This window comes from Atta cephalotes (assembly GCF_000143395.1).
Source record: "Atta cephalotes unplaced genomic scaffold scaffold00021, whole genome shotgun sequence".
Lineage (NCBI taxonomy): Eukaryota > Metazoa > Arthropoda > Insecta > Hymenoptera > Formicidae > Atta > Atta cephalotes.
Window position 1 is genome coordinate 3,282,265 of NW_012130085.1, and position 14,697 is coordinate 3,296,961.

The 14,697-nt window shown below is 28.7% G+C and overlaps 1 protein-coding gene across 1 annotated transcript; it reads left to right on the forward strand.

Annotated features, from left to right (window-relative positions):
- Nucleotides 1-2,712: 2,712 nt before the first annotated feature.
- LOC105619392 (protein AF-9) lies at nt 2,713-5,419 on the forward strand. Its single transcript, XM_012200913.1, has 3 exons — nt 2,713-2,851; nt 3,201-3,466; nt 3,626-5,419. Exons 1-3 carry the CDS (start codon nt 2,713-2,715, stop codon nt 5,417-5,419), a joined length of 2,199 nt encoding a protein of 732 aa, XP_012056303.1.
- Nucleotides 5,420-14,697: the final 9,278 nt, after the last annotated feature.

The following is a 14,697-nucleotide window of genomic DNA, read 5'->3' on the forward strand; positions in this document are numbered from 1 at the left end:
ATTTATTATTTAATATATATTTATATTTATATAAATTATATATTATTTAAAATTCTATTTTATATAATTATATATAATATTTTTTCTGGATTTTTTCTGGAAAAAAAAAATTTTATTTCGTAATAAAATAATTAAAAAATAAATTTATTAAAAATTTTATAAAATATCTAAATTTATAAATATGAATGTTTTGCTTAGTTTTAATGTACTGTATAATAATATTGGATTGTTCAAAAAGTCATTGCGTTTTTTTCATTTGATTTTCAGATGTGTTTATTTAATGTACGTAATGAATATTCAATCAATGATATATTGGCCGTTTTGTTCGATGACCTTCTGCCATCTCCCGGGCAACTTCATAATATCACATTCATAAAATCCCATTCTCTGCGAAAAATTTGTCTAGGTGCTGTTTGATGAGATCTTCAGAAGCAAACGTTTTATCATTCAAGGAATTTTGCAAGGAGCGAAAGAGATGGAAGTCTGATGGTGCAAGGTGGCTATACGGTGGATGTGGTAATACATCCCAACCATATTGCAACAATTTTTGCCGAGTGACCAAACTTATGTGTGGTATCGCATTGTCGTGATGAAACACCACACTCTTACGATTGATTAGCTCGGGACGTTTCTGTGCGACGGCATCACTTAATTTCTGCAGCTGCTCACAGTAGACATCGGAATTAATCGTTTTGTTCTTTGGAAGTAGCTCATAGAAGACTGATCCCTTCCAATCCCATCACATTGACAGCATTATCTTCTTTTGATGAATCTCCGCCTTTGCTTGCTTTTCTGTGCTTCATCTCGCCTACTCCACTTCTTTTTCGGTTGATATTGTTATAAGCAATTCATTTTTCGTCGCTTGTGATCATACGTTTCAAGAACGGATCGTTTTCTTCGCGTTTGATGAGTTGATTGCAGACGCTCATGCGATTCGTCAGATGAATTTCTTTCAACTCATGCAGTAAGATCGAGCTTCTTTACGAAGCCTAGTGATTTCAAATGGCCATGAACACTTTCAATGAACTTTTAGAGCGGTAGCAAGCTCCCGAACTGTTGAATGCTTATTTGCTTGCACCAATGCTTTCATTTCATCATCGTCAATCTTGGAAGGCCTACCGGAGCGATGAGCGTCTTTAAAGCGACTGAAAAACCATCACGGAATCGGGCGAACCAGTTCTGGCACTGGCGTTCTTTGACGATTTCTGCCGTAAACTCGACGCAACTTTTCCCTTGCTTCAGTTGCTTTCTTCTTTTTTTTGAAATAATAAAACAGAATATGGCGAATATGCTCTTCAAAATTCTCCATATTCGAACTACAATTGCAAGCACAAAACTCGACCGAATCGCGTCAACTTTTTTTTTTAATTTTTAGGTTGAGTGTCAACAACAAAACGCGCGTAAACATTTGACATTCATGTCACGCTCGCATACAAACAAACGTGGACAACGCCATCTATTGGAAAAAACGCAATGACTTTTTGAACAACCCAATAAATGTATAATATATAATAATTATAAAATATCATACATACTGGTACACATACATAACGCTGATAGAAAAATTTTACTGAAATTATTTCAGATTTTGAAATACTTTTCAGCCAAATTTCAGCGGCTGTTAGCTGAAAAATTTATTTCGGCTAACAGAAAAAAAAAGACTATTGAAATGGCTATCAAAGATGTTCTTCTTATAGTCTTTCATCGATTATTCTCTACGTTTTCGACGCTGAAAAAAATATTTTGATTTCAAGAAAAAAAGAGGCATTAACATTAAATTTTTCAATATCTATCTTCTTTGTCGATAATCGATTTCAATAATATACTAGTAAATTCAAAAAGTTCTTGGAAATAGTCTTCTCTCAGGTTTCTCTTTTGATATCTTTTTGATGAGTTTTAAAACGCATCCAATAAACTAGTTTCTAGTGACCTCTCCAGACGTGAATTCATTTAAACGGACTTTTAACGAACCATTCGTATTTCGTGCACCGACAGATGGTGGTTTCAATGGGTGCATTTAGTACTACACCGCTCAGTGAGTTCTTGCATCTAATTGGCATATTCCAATAGATCCAAAAATATAGACCAAACAGATGCAAGAGCTCACTAAGAGTTCAGTGAGCGATTGTAGTACTGAATGCACCCAATTTTTCTCGACATACCAGAACGGCAAAGAGTTGAGCGGGGTACAAGGTTTACGCAGATCATACGGGAGAAGGATGAGGATCGTCTACGATGCCGACGAGCTTCGTTGCTGTACGGTTTACCTGTTGATAGTCTCGAGGTCGATTTAACACAAGAGAATTGGCGCTTAAGAGCGGGCTTCCGCCAAGCGGTATATTCTTGGTGAATCACGTGCGCGATAGAGCGTCGGTTCTTCATCATAGTGGTGACAATTTTCATACAGAAACCAAGTGCGTACTGTGGTGAAATATATGCGCCCGCATTCCGCGTGCCTTAATGATCGCAAAACACGCGTTGTCATTCACGCTCGCATGTAGTACGAGGTGGATCGGTGATGTTGCCCGCTTGCACACGGTGATTCTAGTAGTTTCGCGTGCGATCCGGTGATTTTCTAGCGATCATTTCGTTGGCCACTTTTATGGGAGATGATTGAAAAAATGTAAATGGTATTCGGTGTCTACCTGCAGAACTGAGGCTACTTCTTGCTACTTTCTTTTACAAAGCGATTGAAATTGTTTGGATAAGAGGATGGCAGTGCGTATCACTTTGGAGTGTGGACATACCTCGATGCTACGTATGCGTAGTACTCCTGAGGGATACACGCATGATTGGGAGGTATTCGTACGAGGAGTGGATAATGCAGATATACATCATTACATTGAGAAAGGTATATCTTCTCCTTAATCTCTAATCTTTATAATTATATTAGTATGTTCATTCAATTGTAGTAGATTTGAATAGAATTTTAGTAATAATGTTGTATATTCTACTATTTGTAGAGCATATAACATCAATCAATAGTAAAGCATGTAACGTTCATAATCCAACCTAGATTGATAAAAATTTACTAAGTCAAAAACGTTATTAGGAATTTATGTACAATATTTGTATTTCTTCATTCTTTTTTTTCTTTTGTTTATATAATGTGACAAATTATCGTACTACTTATCTTCACACTGTAAATATTATTTTTTTAGACTTTCTTTTTATAAAAACAACTTTTCTTATATTTTTAGTGGTATTCCTCTTACATGATACGTTTCGGAATCCTAAGAGAGTGCTCAAAGAACCACCATTTGTGGTGAAAGAATCTGGCTATGCAGGTTTTATAATACCGATTGAAATTTATCTGAAGAATAAAGATGAACCCAAGAAATTTCAAATATCATACGATCTGCATTTGCAGCAAAGTGGTCCACCTATTAACAAGACTATACGTCATGTAGAAGTAATCCGTAATCCTTCTGACGACTTTAGGAAAAAGTTATTGAAAGGTGGAGCTGTAAGTCCAGTTTTTATCTAAATATTATTGTGCTTATATTAGAAGTAGAATATAATATTACAAGAAATATGTATAATCAATGTCAACATGTTAAGCAATATATTATAGTATGTTATATTCTAATATAATAATTTTTCTAATTATATTTTATAATTTTAGGTTGTAGTATCCAGTAGAGATGGTTCATTAGAAAAAAGTGATACAAAAACATCCACGATGGTTGGCAAACCAAAATTAAATGGCAGCGAAAGCAAGAAGCATCGTATCACCGAGGCTAAAACTTCTAATTCGTTTCACGATTTATTTGGTCCCCCTATAAAAACAGCACCTGTAAAGATATCACCAGATAGCAAAAAGACAAGTCAGTCTGATAAAAATTTAGTTCCTAAACCTTTAGTTGTTACCGAAAAACCTGACAAAGTGGATAAAACAATTAAATTGAAGGAAAGTCCTCATAAAGATAGTAGAAAAGACAAAATAGATGAGAAGAAAGATAAAAAGGTTAGAGATAGTTCTAAGGATCAACTTAGAAGTAAAGATAAATCCAAGAGACCTCCTAGTCCTGGAAGTAAAAGTCATTCGAGTCCTGGTAGCAAAAGACCAGCATCACCTTTCACAACAAAGAAGCCATTAAGTCCTTTGCCAACAAAACGATCTCTATCTCCTAAATCAAAAGAAAGAGATATGAAGAAAATTACACTAGAAAAAGAGAAAGATAGTAAAGAGAAGGAAAAGGCGAAAAATAACTCCAGAAATGATATAGATTCTTCTTCAAAATCTGAAAAAAAGAAAGATAAGAAGAAACATAAAGACGATAAGGACAAAGAAAGAAAAGATAAATATAAAGAATCAGAAAAAATCAATGTTAAAGATGTCACAAAGATAATCGAGAAAAAATCTGAAAAAACGGAGAAATCAGACAAGGAGAAATTTCAAGAACACAAATCGTCAAAAGATGATAGAAAATCGCCAAAAACTGGTAAAGAAAATGATAAAGTGAAAGAGGATAAAGTGATAAAAGAGAAGTCGGAGAAAAGTGAAAAACCTGAAAAAGCAAAAGACGGCAAATACGATAAAGATCGGCCGAAACATAAACATAAAAAAAGGGAGAAAAAGGATAAACGAGATAGTAAAGATCGAGAAAAGAAAGAAAAACGTGATAGGAATAAGGATGAGAGTGAAAAACAGAATAACACATCTTCACTAATCGGGAATCCATTATCATCCCTTTTGACAGAGATTCCAGAAAGAGACAGTAGTGATTCAGCACCTTCGATAGATGATGATTCATTACCTGAAAGTAAATCTATACTTAATATTAAAAAGGAGCCAGACCATGTAATATCCACTATACCAACAGAAACAGCAAAACCACTTTCTCCTGGTATATCGGTGGATATGAAGAAGGAGAAGAGTGATCGTAACAAACGAGACAAGTCCAAAGGAAGTAAAGGCGAAGAGAGAGAAAATCGAAAAAGGAAGAGAAGTAAAGAAGACGACGAAGTTCTAATAAAACGTGAGAAAAGAGGTCAGTCAACCTCTCCACCTTTGGAACCAGTTTCATCGAGCCAATCTCCAGTCGCGATGGATGTTGATACTATTCATCATTTAGAAAAGGAGGTAAAGAAGGAAAAGGACGGTCATGTTGTCAATATGACTGACAACATAAACAATAAAGACAATGATCCTGAACAAGTGGCTCCAGATTCTACAAATACTACCGATGCAGACATTAGTGAACCGCCAGTGTTTTCTGAGGATTATGTATCCCAACTGAAGGATTTGCAACAAAAAATAATGACATTGCAAGATAATGACGAGCTACAAAGAGTCGTACAAGTAATTGCAGAAACTGGTCAATATGAAATCACTAAGAAGACATTTGATTTTGATCTATGTGCATTGGATCGTAGAACTGTGCAACGTCTTCAACAGTTTTTCTCTGCATCGTGACCATCTGTAATATAAAAGGCATGACGTATTAATTTATATAGATATATTTAAAAAAAAGGTCGTATGATCTTATCGATCGAATCGATAATAAACTTTTTAATGATAAAAATGTTACTCTAATCGTGACACCCCAGAAGAATTTTTGAATACATTTTTCAGTTTAATCGTATTATTGCAATATCTTATGCAGATTAGAAATACACCATTTGTAGTAATTTGTGCAGATTAAACTCTTGTGATAGTAAGTATAATATGTAAAATAAAATATTTTTTTAGTTCTTTTTCACACAATTCTTAAGAAATTCATCAGCAAATGCTGCTATATAATTTATATATATATTGGCAAAATTTGCCAAGAAAATATAATAATAGCAAAGATCAAGTAGCATCTGTAATATAGTCCAGTGATTAGTAATAGAAATCGAATAGATTCTGTTAAATGCATTCTGCTGACTGCTGACACATTAAACATATTGATAGCAAGTTGATAACAAAAATCGAGCAAAATCTATTGCTTTTAGATTTTGTCTTCATTCTGTATTTAATACAATAAACTGTTAGATATTATAGCAGCAATAACAATCCAATTTTTTAAATCAAGTAACATGTTATTTTTTACTTCTATATGCATCAAAATCATATAATATAAATTAATTTCTGTAGGTAATTTTAAAGTAAACATCCATATTAATGTACTTAGTAAATAATAAATCGAATTTGAATTATAATTAAGAAAAGCTTTATGATTAAATCAATTTAAGGATATTAAGAAACATTAAAACCAACGTAATTCTTTTTCTTACGTTAGGCTTCTGGCCTGTATTACGCCTCTCATATGCTTGTGGTGCACACGCTGATTATTTAATTGCCACGAGCATATCTAATGTAGTTATTTATATTAAAGTATTACATTGAGGATGACCTAGAAATCGAAATGTTTTGCGTTACACGATTGTTGTATAATAATGACAACAGATTAGCATAAACAATCACGTTGGTTTTAATGCTCCCTAATATTCTTAAACTGAATTTAAATTAAATTAATATATTTAATGTTGAGTTGGTTAGAAAATTCATGTCGATTTTTTAGCTCAAAATTATACATAGAATATATTTATTGTTATTATATTATTCAGGTTACGTGATCCATTCACTTGATTCTATAAAAGGTTCGAAACATTTTTTGATTGGTCAATTAGTAAAATTCTTTCTTCCGATTAGTCAATCAAATGCTTCGAAGCATTTATAGTACCAAATAGACCACCTCCTCAATACAGCAAAGTTTTAGTTTTAAAAATTTGTTTTTTAAATTGCGGTGCGATGATGCGGTAACGAAGTTATGAGCAATTAAAATTAAAATACTCCTTTTATTTAATTTGCGATAACTCAGTAACAAAAAATCTTAGGAATATTTTTAAAGAACGATTTTGTAAGGAAAACTTTAAGCTTTCACTTGGAAAACCGAAAATTTTCGCAAATTTTTTTGGGGAAATGATAGATCCAAAGTTAGAAGAAAATTTTCCATTTTTTTCAGCTTGTAGTTTTCTGTATGTAAAAATTATCAAACACACACAGAACATAACTCAAAAAACATAGTAAACTTTCGAAGGTAGAAATTTCAAGCTTCAAAACCATTTTTTTAATTTAATTTCATTTAAACAATAATAAAAATAACAATTAATATTGAAGAATTCCTTGATATTTAACAATATAAAGATTAGAATGTTCATTTATTTTTTACGAAGATATTGTAAATACAATTTTGTGTAAAAAAAAAACGGCACTTTCTAACCAACCCGATATATTTTCTTGAGTTAAACTATTTAACTTCATGTTTTAGTTAAATTTACGACATATTAAGCAGCGACTTATAGAAATAATAAAAAATAACTCAAATTGGGTATAATTTGACGTTATGAATTTATCAATGTAAATTCTGCTTGATTTTTGTTGTTAATATATCAATATGCTTCTTTTAATTTTTTTCTATCTTGATTATTCTTCTTTCTCTTTTTTATAATCATGTTTCAGATGATCTTTATTATATCTTTACTTCTTCAAATTTTCGATCTCTTCTTATTTTTATTATCCTTCATCTTTATTATTCTTTATTTTATCATTAGATTTGTTTTATATTGCTAAATTACAGAATTAGTGTAAAAAGTATATACTGGAGCGTTCTTTATTGCAGACCTGGTGGTATAAATGATACTGTTCTTTATTGCAATATAAAATTCAGTGCAAAACTTCACTGGATTGGCTGCACTAAGTCTAGAGTCAGTGCAAGCAGTACAGGAATGGTTGCGTTCAGTACCAGCAAACGCGAATGGATTAAAATGGATTAAAATTTTTTTCTATCCGAATGCGTATTTTAAATAGTGAATACTTTTTTTGGATTTAATTGGATTCAATTGTATTCAATTAGATGCAATTGGATTGAAAAACTGCATTTTCTATTCAAAATTTTAAATTGAACAGTATTCATTTGCTGGGTAAAACATAACTGTTGCATATTGTATGTGATATTAATAACATTATGTCTAAATGTATTATAATTACCCAACAAATGAGAATGGATTAAAATGGATTGAAATTTTTTTCTATCCGAATGTATTTTCAATAGGGAATATTTTTTTGGATTTAATTGGATTCAATTAGATTCAATTGGATGCAATTAGATTGAAAAACTGCATTTCCTATTCAAAATTTTGAATTGAACAGTATTCAAAATGCATAGAAAAAGCTAACATTATTTTTAGATTGGAAGGCACAGGAATATGCTCCAATTCCTATAAATGAATAAAAATGCATTCAGGATTGAAAAGCATTCATTTTATTCGTGAATCAATATTTCTGAAAATCTGAATCCATCTTTCAATTCATTTCAATCTATTCTCGTTTCTATATATATTATCTATATTTTTATCATCATTATCTTTGATTAAGATTGTTTCTAATGTTAAATTGCAATTACATCTTCTTAATCAAATGAATCTAATAATTTTATTGGATGAAAAGTAAAACTTCGTATTTTTGAATGACAAAATTAAAATTAAAATTTAAAAATACAAATACTTTTTATTCAATTCAACAATAGTACGAGCAGACATGTCCACTATGATTGCACTCTAACGTTTTTTATTACCTATTTCCACTGTGTCCTCGCTCAATTTTAGTTCAAGTTCATTGTGCAATTCTAATACTGCAATAAGAACAAATTCTTATCTAAATCAATCTTTTCTTTCCCAAGTTTTTTCTATTTTATATTATGTCTACATTATAATTTACTAATAATTTATCTAAAAATATGAAAAATCTATAATTATTACTCTAATGTTGCTTAGAGCAATAATTATAGATTTTTTTCTTTTCTCGATTACTATCGCGCTTATTCTTTTTTCTTTTTTTTTATGTTTATTATTTCGGCTGACTTATAATATTTGCCATTTATTTTACTTTTTCAGATTTTTCACTCTTTTCTGATTTCTCTTTTATCATTTTATCACTTTATTATGTTCTTCTACTTTATTATGTTCTTTGTCAGTTTTTGACGATTTTCTACCATTTTTTATATTACTATTTACTTCTTCGGGCTTTTTGTTCTTCTCTAATTTCTCATTTTATCTTTTATTTTCTTTAATATTAAATTTTGTTAAAAATTTGCTTTTAATTTCATTGAAATATATAAAAAATAGTCAAATCTAGAATATCTGATATTTAATACTAATAATTTTGATGTCTTTAAAATTTAACTTGTATAATAAATATAAAAATTTTATTTATTAAAACGCAAAACATTTCCAAAATATATGTGAAAATATCCAAGTATATAAAAGATGCAATATGTGAAAATAGACCTAATGTATACAAAGATATAACGTATAGAATAGAGATCCAACATAAAAAATACAATATAAACGTATAATATATAGCAAAACCCAGTATGTAAAGATTTATATCTAATATAAAGCAAACAAAGATTATAGAAAGTCTAACATAAACAAAGATTTAGCGCTTTGCTATTTTTTAGAATATTGGCAATGTTCTTTTGGGGAATATTTAAAATCGTCTTGATAATGCATTTATTATATTATATGGACACAACAAAGTTGATTTTATATGCACATGTGTCACATGCAGCACTGATTTATTAATACAAGAAGAAGTATTAAGGTTCTCGAGTAGTCACCACAGCTATATTCAAAGCGAGAAATGACACATTTTTTATTATGTGTTATTTGTAAACAAAGATAATTTGGATAAGACGGAATGACGAGATCGCTTTAAAATAATTGTAATAATGGAAAAAGTTATTCTTATCTCTTCTGACAATCAGTAAATAATCATAAAAAATGATAAAAGGCACATAAAGTGCGCATGCGTAGTTTATTTTCTTTCACGTGCTTTTTACGATTACTTATCGATTATCAGGCGAAATAAGAATAACTTTCGTTCATTTCAATTGTTTTCAATTGTTTTAAAGCGATGATCCAAATTGTTTTTACAAATGGCACATCAAAATTAACATATCATTTCTCGCTTTTGACGTGACGATACAATATGACTGTGATGATTACTCACATGCCTTAAATATGTGTATTATATTTGCTTTGTAATATAAACATGCAGATTACAGATATATATTTTCTTTTTTTTTTTTAAGAGTAAATATTATTAATTCATCGCAAACTTATTTCTGTGTTTAACATGACATTAGTTTGTAATAAATTACATTATCATAAATTAATACTTGTATTGAACATAAAAATACCAGTCAATAATCCAATATTTACTTTGAAAAAGGGAAATATATCTACATATGTATATTACAAAGGAGATACAATATTTGTATTTAAGATTTAGTATTGTGTATTTATATAGTATGTATTATACAAAATATAAGGCAAATGAAAAAGAGTTATGGGATAACTCGTGTGATGTTAAAATATATTAGATAAAATCATAAGCACCTCCTTCTTAAGAAATTATCCCAATGTAATATCTTGCAGATATATTATACTATTGAGTTATACATTTATAAGGGCGTATTGTTATTATACATTTTTTTAAGATCGGTCACTATTGTCTATTTGGTATAAATTCTATACCAAAATTTAAAACTAACTATATATATATATATATTATGTATTTTATGTAATACACTGCATGTTGTATCAATTAACTTTTTTTTGCCTCGGTAGTTCTTTCTTTTTAAATTAAAATTAATTTTATTAATTAAATAGGATTGGCGTACTTATGACTTTGTCACGTAAGCTATCTTTTTTGACTTTTACTTCATTTAATCTATTAATCTTTAATTTTCGCAACGTTAAAAAATGTATATTATACAATGATGTACTCTTGTATCATAGACCAGTCATAATGTTACGTGCAATTGATACATCAAATAATCTAACGTTTTGATAATATAAAAAAAATGGTAAAATATGTTTATATTATATAAATTAAGGCATTATGTATAGTTTTTTTTGTTGCCATTCATAAGAATGTTAACAAAGCGCGTGAAATATCGCACATTTACGCAGTTATATTTCAAAAAGTATGCCGTTATCTATCGAGTTAAATGTATATACGCGTATGTACATATGTGTGTGTGTATGTTATATTATGTGTGCTTGTCGATTCAAATACTCAATGTTATGTCGTTCTGTTCTGTATACATTGTCGTAGCCAAACATGAATAAATGAAAGAATGTCTTTTCAAGATGGTGCCGTATCAATTGAATTGAATGTCTTAGAAATCTAATCATCTTTTAATTTCTTTTTTTAGAATAACATGTTTTATTTTCTAACTTTACATACGTATTTACGAATATGTTTATAAAAATCCATTCATATTTATTCACATTGTTAGTTCGACAATAAATGATCTTTAAAATTTCTTATTTTATTAGAAGATATTAAGACTTTATTAGACGATATTAAGGATATTTTTTATTGGTTGTACGATTGGATTAATTGCTACATACAGCTTTATTTTTTTTTAGTTTTCTCTTAAAAATATAATGATTTTATAATGCTGAAACCTGTAAAATATGCGACAAACTAACACATCTGTCTGATACACAGAAGTGTAAAACAATTTCTGAAATAATGCAGCGGTTTTTGACAGCTGAGAAATGTATTATTTTAGGAATTATTGACACAACTAAAATATATATAAATAAATATACTAAAGTACATTTATTAATATATATTATACAATATATATATAATATATATATATATATATATATAATATATATTATATATATATTATGTATATTAATATGTAATAAATTTTATATAATATGATTAATATATTATATTTTAAATAATATTATAATATAATGTATAGTACATATTGATATATTTATTATATAACTATTATCTATGATTGTGTCAAGACTTTCATATTTTATAGATTTCAGGATTACAAAATTATTATGTTCTTAAGCTAACAAATTAACGTAACAAATAATCTATCGTTATATAACCAATATACTTAAGTCGAGCTTTAAATGGATTCTAAATTTTAACGTTTTTTTTTTTAACGTTTTTAACGTTTCTATCCAAAGAGATAAGCATTCATATATATACATATGTATACACAGGTCTAAATGAAAATTTTACACCTTATTTAAGAATGATATTTACATTGTCACGTGAAAGTTAATATTGATTGTGAAATATTAAAGTGAAATCGATTATACATGTGTATATCTGAGTCGCACTCATAAATTTGATTATTATAATGAATGCGGTTTCTGCCATATTGCCTGTTAGTAAATTAATTAGCTTAGCGCACATATTTATGATTGTAGTAAATTATTATATTAATATTCGCGGTTTAATCACAATTTGTGATTAATTTAATCAATTGTTATTAAACTTATCTTCCTTTCTTTAACTTCTTTTTAATTGTTATTGCATGATTGGTGTTAAAGATTTTTGAACTTATTTTGCTGAATGTGTCAATAGCGATATACATATGGAGGAATTAAAAGCAATAGGCTGTGTTCAGCAGAACAAACTAATCAGTTAGCGCTTAGTGATTCTTAAAAAAAAAAACGATTGATTTTTACCTTTAGTTCTTCGCTGGATCTAAATGTAGGAATTAATTACATAAAAAAATCAGCGCTAAGTGCTAACTAATTAAATTAGTTTTCTCTGTTGAGTGATGTAAGTCACTTTTTTTTTAAAACCTATCGATTTGAGATTATTGGTGCAGTCTAAAGCAAATCTTTTGTTTCTCGAAATCATAAAAGTGACTCCACTACTGTTTTCATTCCTCCAATTATATGTATATTCCTTATGATATAATAAATTAAGATGTTTTCTAATCAAATAATAAGATATTTTTTATATCGGTTAGAAGAGACCGATAAATGATAAGACTAGATATTATCTTTTTAGATGCCTTTTTCAGGAAGAAGTTTTGTTACAATTTTACGAATGACATTTTTTACAAATGTCGATGTATTAAATTTGCTCGTGCAGATCGGAAAAATCTATATCACGTTATAGAATATTCATGCGAATATTTAGAATTTAGAATTTCTCTTTGAGAAATTTATAAATTATGAATTAAAATTTACATACATTTTTATCATGATGTGATGCACAGTTCAATATATTACTGCATAATTATATAATCTTTCTCTAGATTGCGATCTTTATCTCTTTATTTATCGTCTTACATTAACTACAATTAAAATCCTTTAAAGTGGATTTTCTGAATTCTATTTAATGTAAAGATCATCCTTTATAATGGTGGAGCTGAAAATTATATATATTCACAATGTTTAATGTTGACTGTATGGATCATTGTTTTTTTATAATCATGTTTGAACGGTGATATGCGATGTACGTTAATAGTAATATTTTGTGAAATACGTCTGAGTACACTTGATCTAATCATAATATTTAATTGCATATGCATAATCGCTAAGATTATTTTATTGCGGTTTTGTAAGAATTTTTAGGTCAATGTTATGTGAAGTTCATAGATGCACAAGTATCATTTCTCACGAGTCTTATTTACATAGTAGATGAAAATAGCGTGCGAAATGAAAAGTGCTCTATGACTTTGGAAACATAGTACAAGACAAAACTGCTCGATTTATATCCCATTTGATGATATACGTTCTATGTACATTTAAATATATATTAAAAAATAATAAATGTCTTGAGAATAATCCAAATGCTTTTTAATATTTATTATTATACGAAATATTATTGGTTTATTACTAGTTCCTCAAATTGTGATTTTTTTTTTTATCGATAGAAGTAATAGGTATTTCTGTAAAGAGATTGTAATTCAAAATGCAAATATTTTACGAACTCATAATTTAGATAGAATATTAAAATTTTGAAATTATATATTTATTATATTTTAAGTGCACTCCTCTTTTGTATTAGAAAAAGATGTAGGTATTTCTGCGGAAGAGATTGAAATTGAAAAACATGTATTTTAAAAATTTCTTCTTAGAAATTAAAACACAATATATGTATCTCCATTTATTTCTTTTTTCTCAAGTTTGCTGGTTATTTAACCCTTCATAATCACACTTTAAAAAAGCTACACGATGATTACTCTAGATTAAAATGACCCGAACCATTGAAATATTATTAAATTAATAATATCAGTTCCATTGACTTCAAAAAATTACAATATATAATTTCATTCTTTAAGAAAATGGAACAATAACGTTGGAGTGAAAAATTTAATTTTAACACAAAAAAAAAATTCGTAAACATGTTAACTTCGGAAAAAATTAAACTCGGTTATTTTGCTCCACGGTAATCATGAAAGGTTAAGAGATGCAGTTAAAAAATGTATCAATTTGAGAGCTCAAATAGGCTAATTTTACTGTGAAACTTTACCAAATATTTTTATTTTTAAAGTTTGAGATACTAATTCAACTTTTCTAACATAAAAGAAAATTAAATTTCTGTCTACAGCAAATTAAAAATAAAAATGTAAAAATTTTTACAATTTACCTGTATATCTTTTAATTTATTTAAAAGTATTAATTTTTTTATATTTCTGCGTGATGAGAAAACTACACAGAGAGATACTATAAATATGTGATATTTTAACTGTATGCCAACGTACAAAAACAGTAATTGATTATTTAGAGCAGAAATGTGTTTCTACATTTTTTATTCGAAGGTTTTGTGTGTGTGTGTGTGTGTGTGTGTGTGTGTGTGTGTGTGTGTGTGTGTGTGTGTGTGTGTGTGTGTGTGTGTGTGTGTGTGTGTGTGTGTGTGTGTGT

Excerpts from the sequence above, each read along its gene's own strand:
- LOC105619392 (XM_012200913.1), top strand. The coding sequence starts at position 2,713 with ATGGCAGTGCGTATCACTTTGGAGTGTGGACATACCTCGATGCTACGT. Across the intron at positions 2,852-3,200 it reads ACATCATTACATTGAGAAAG|TGGTATTCCTCTTACATGAT; the intron begins GTATATCTTCTC and ends TTATATTTTTAG. Across the intron at positions 3,467-3,625 it reads AGTTATTGAAAGGTGGAGCT|GTTGTAGTATCCAGTAGAGA; the intron begins GTAAGTCCAGTT and ends TTATAATTTTAG.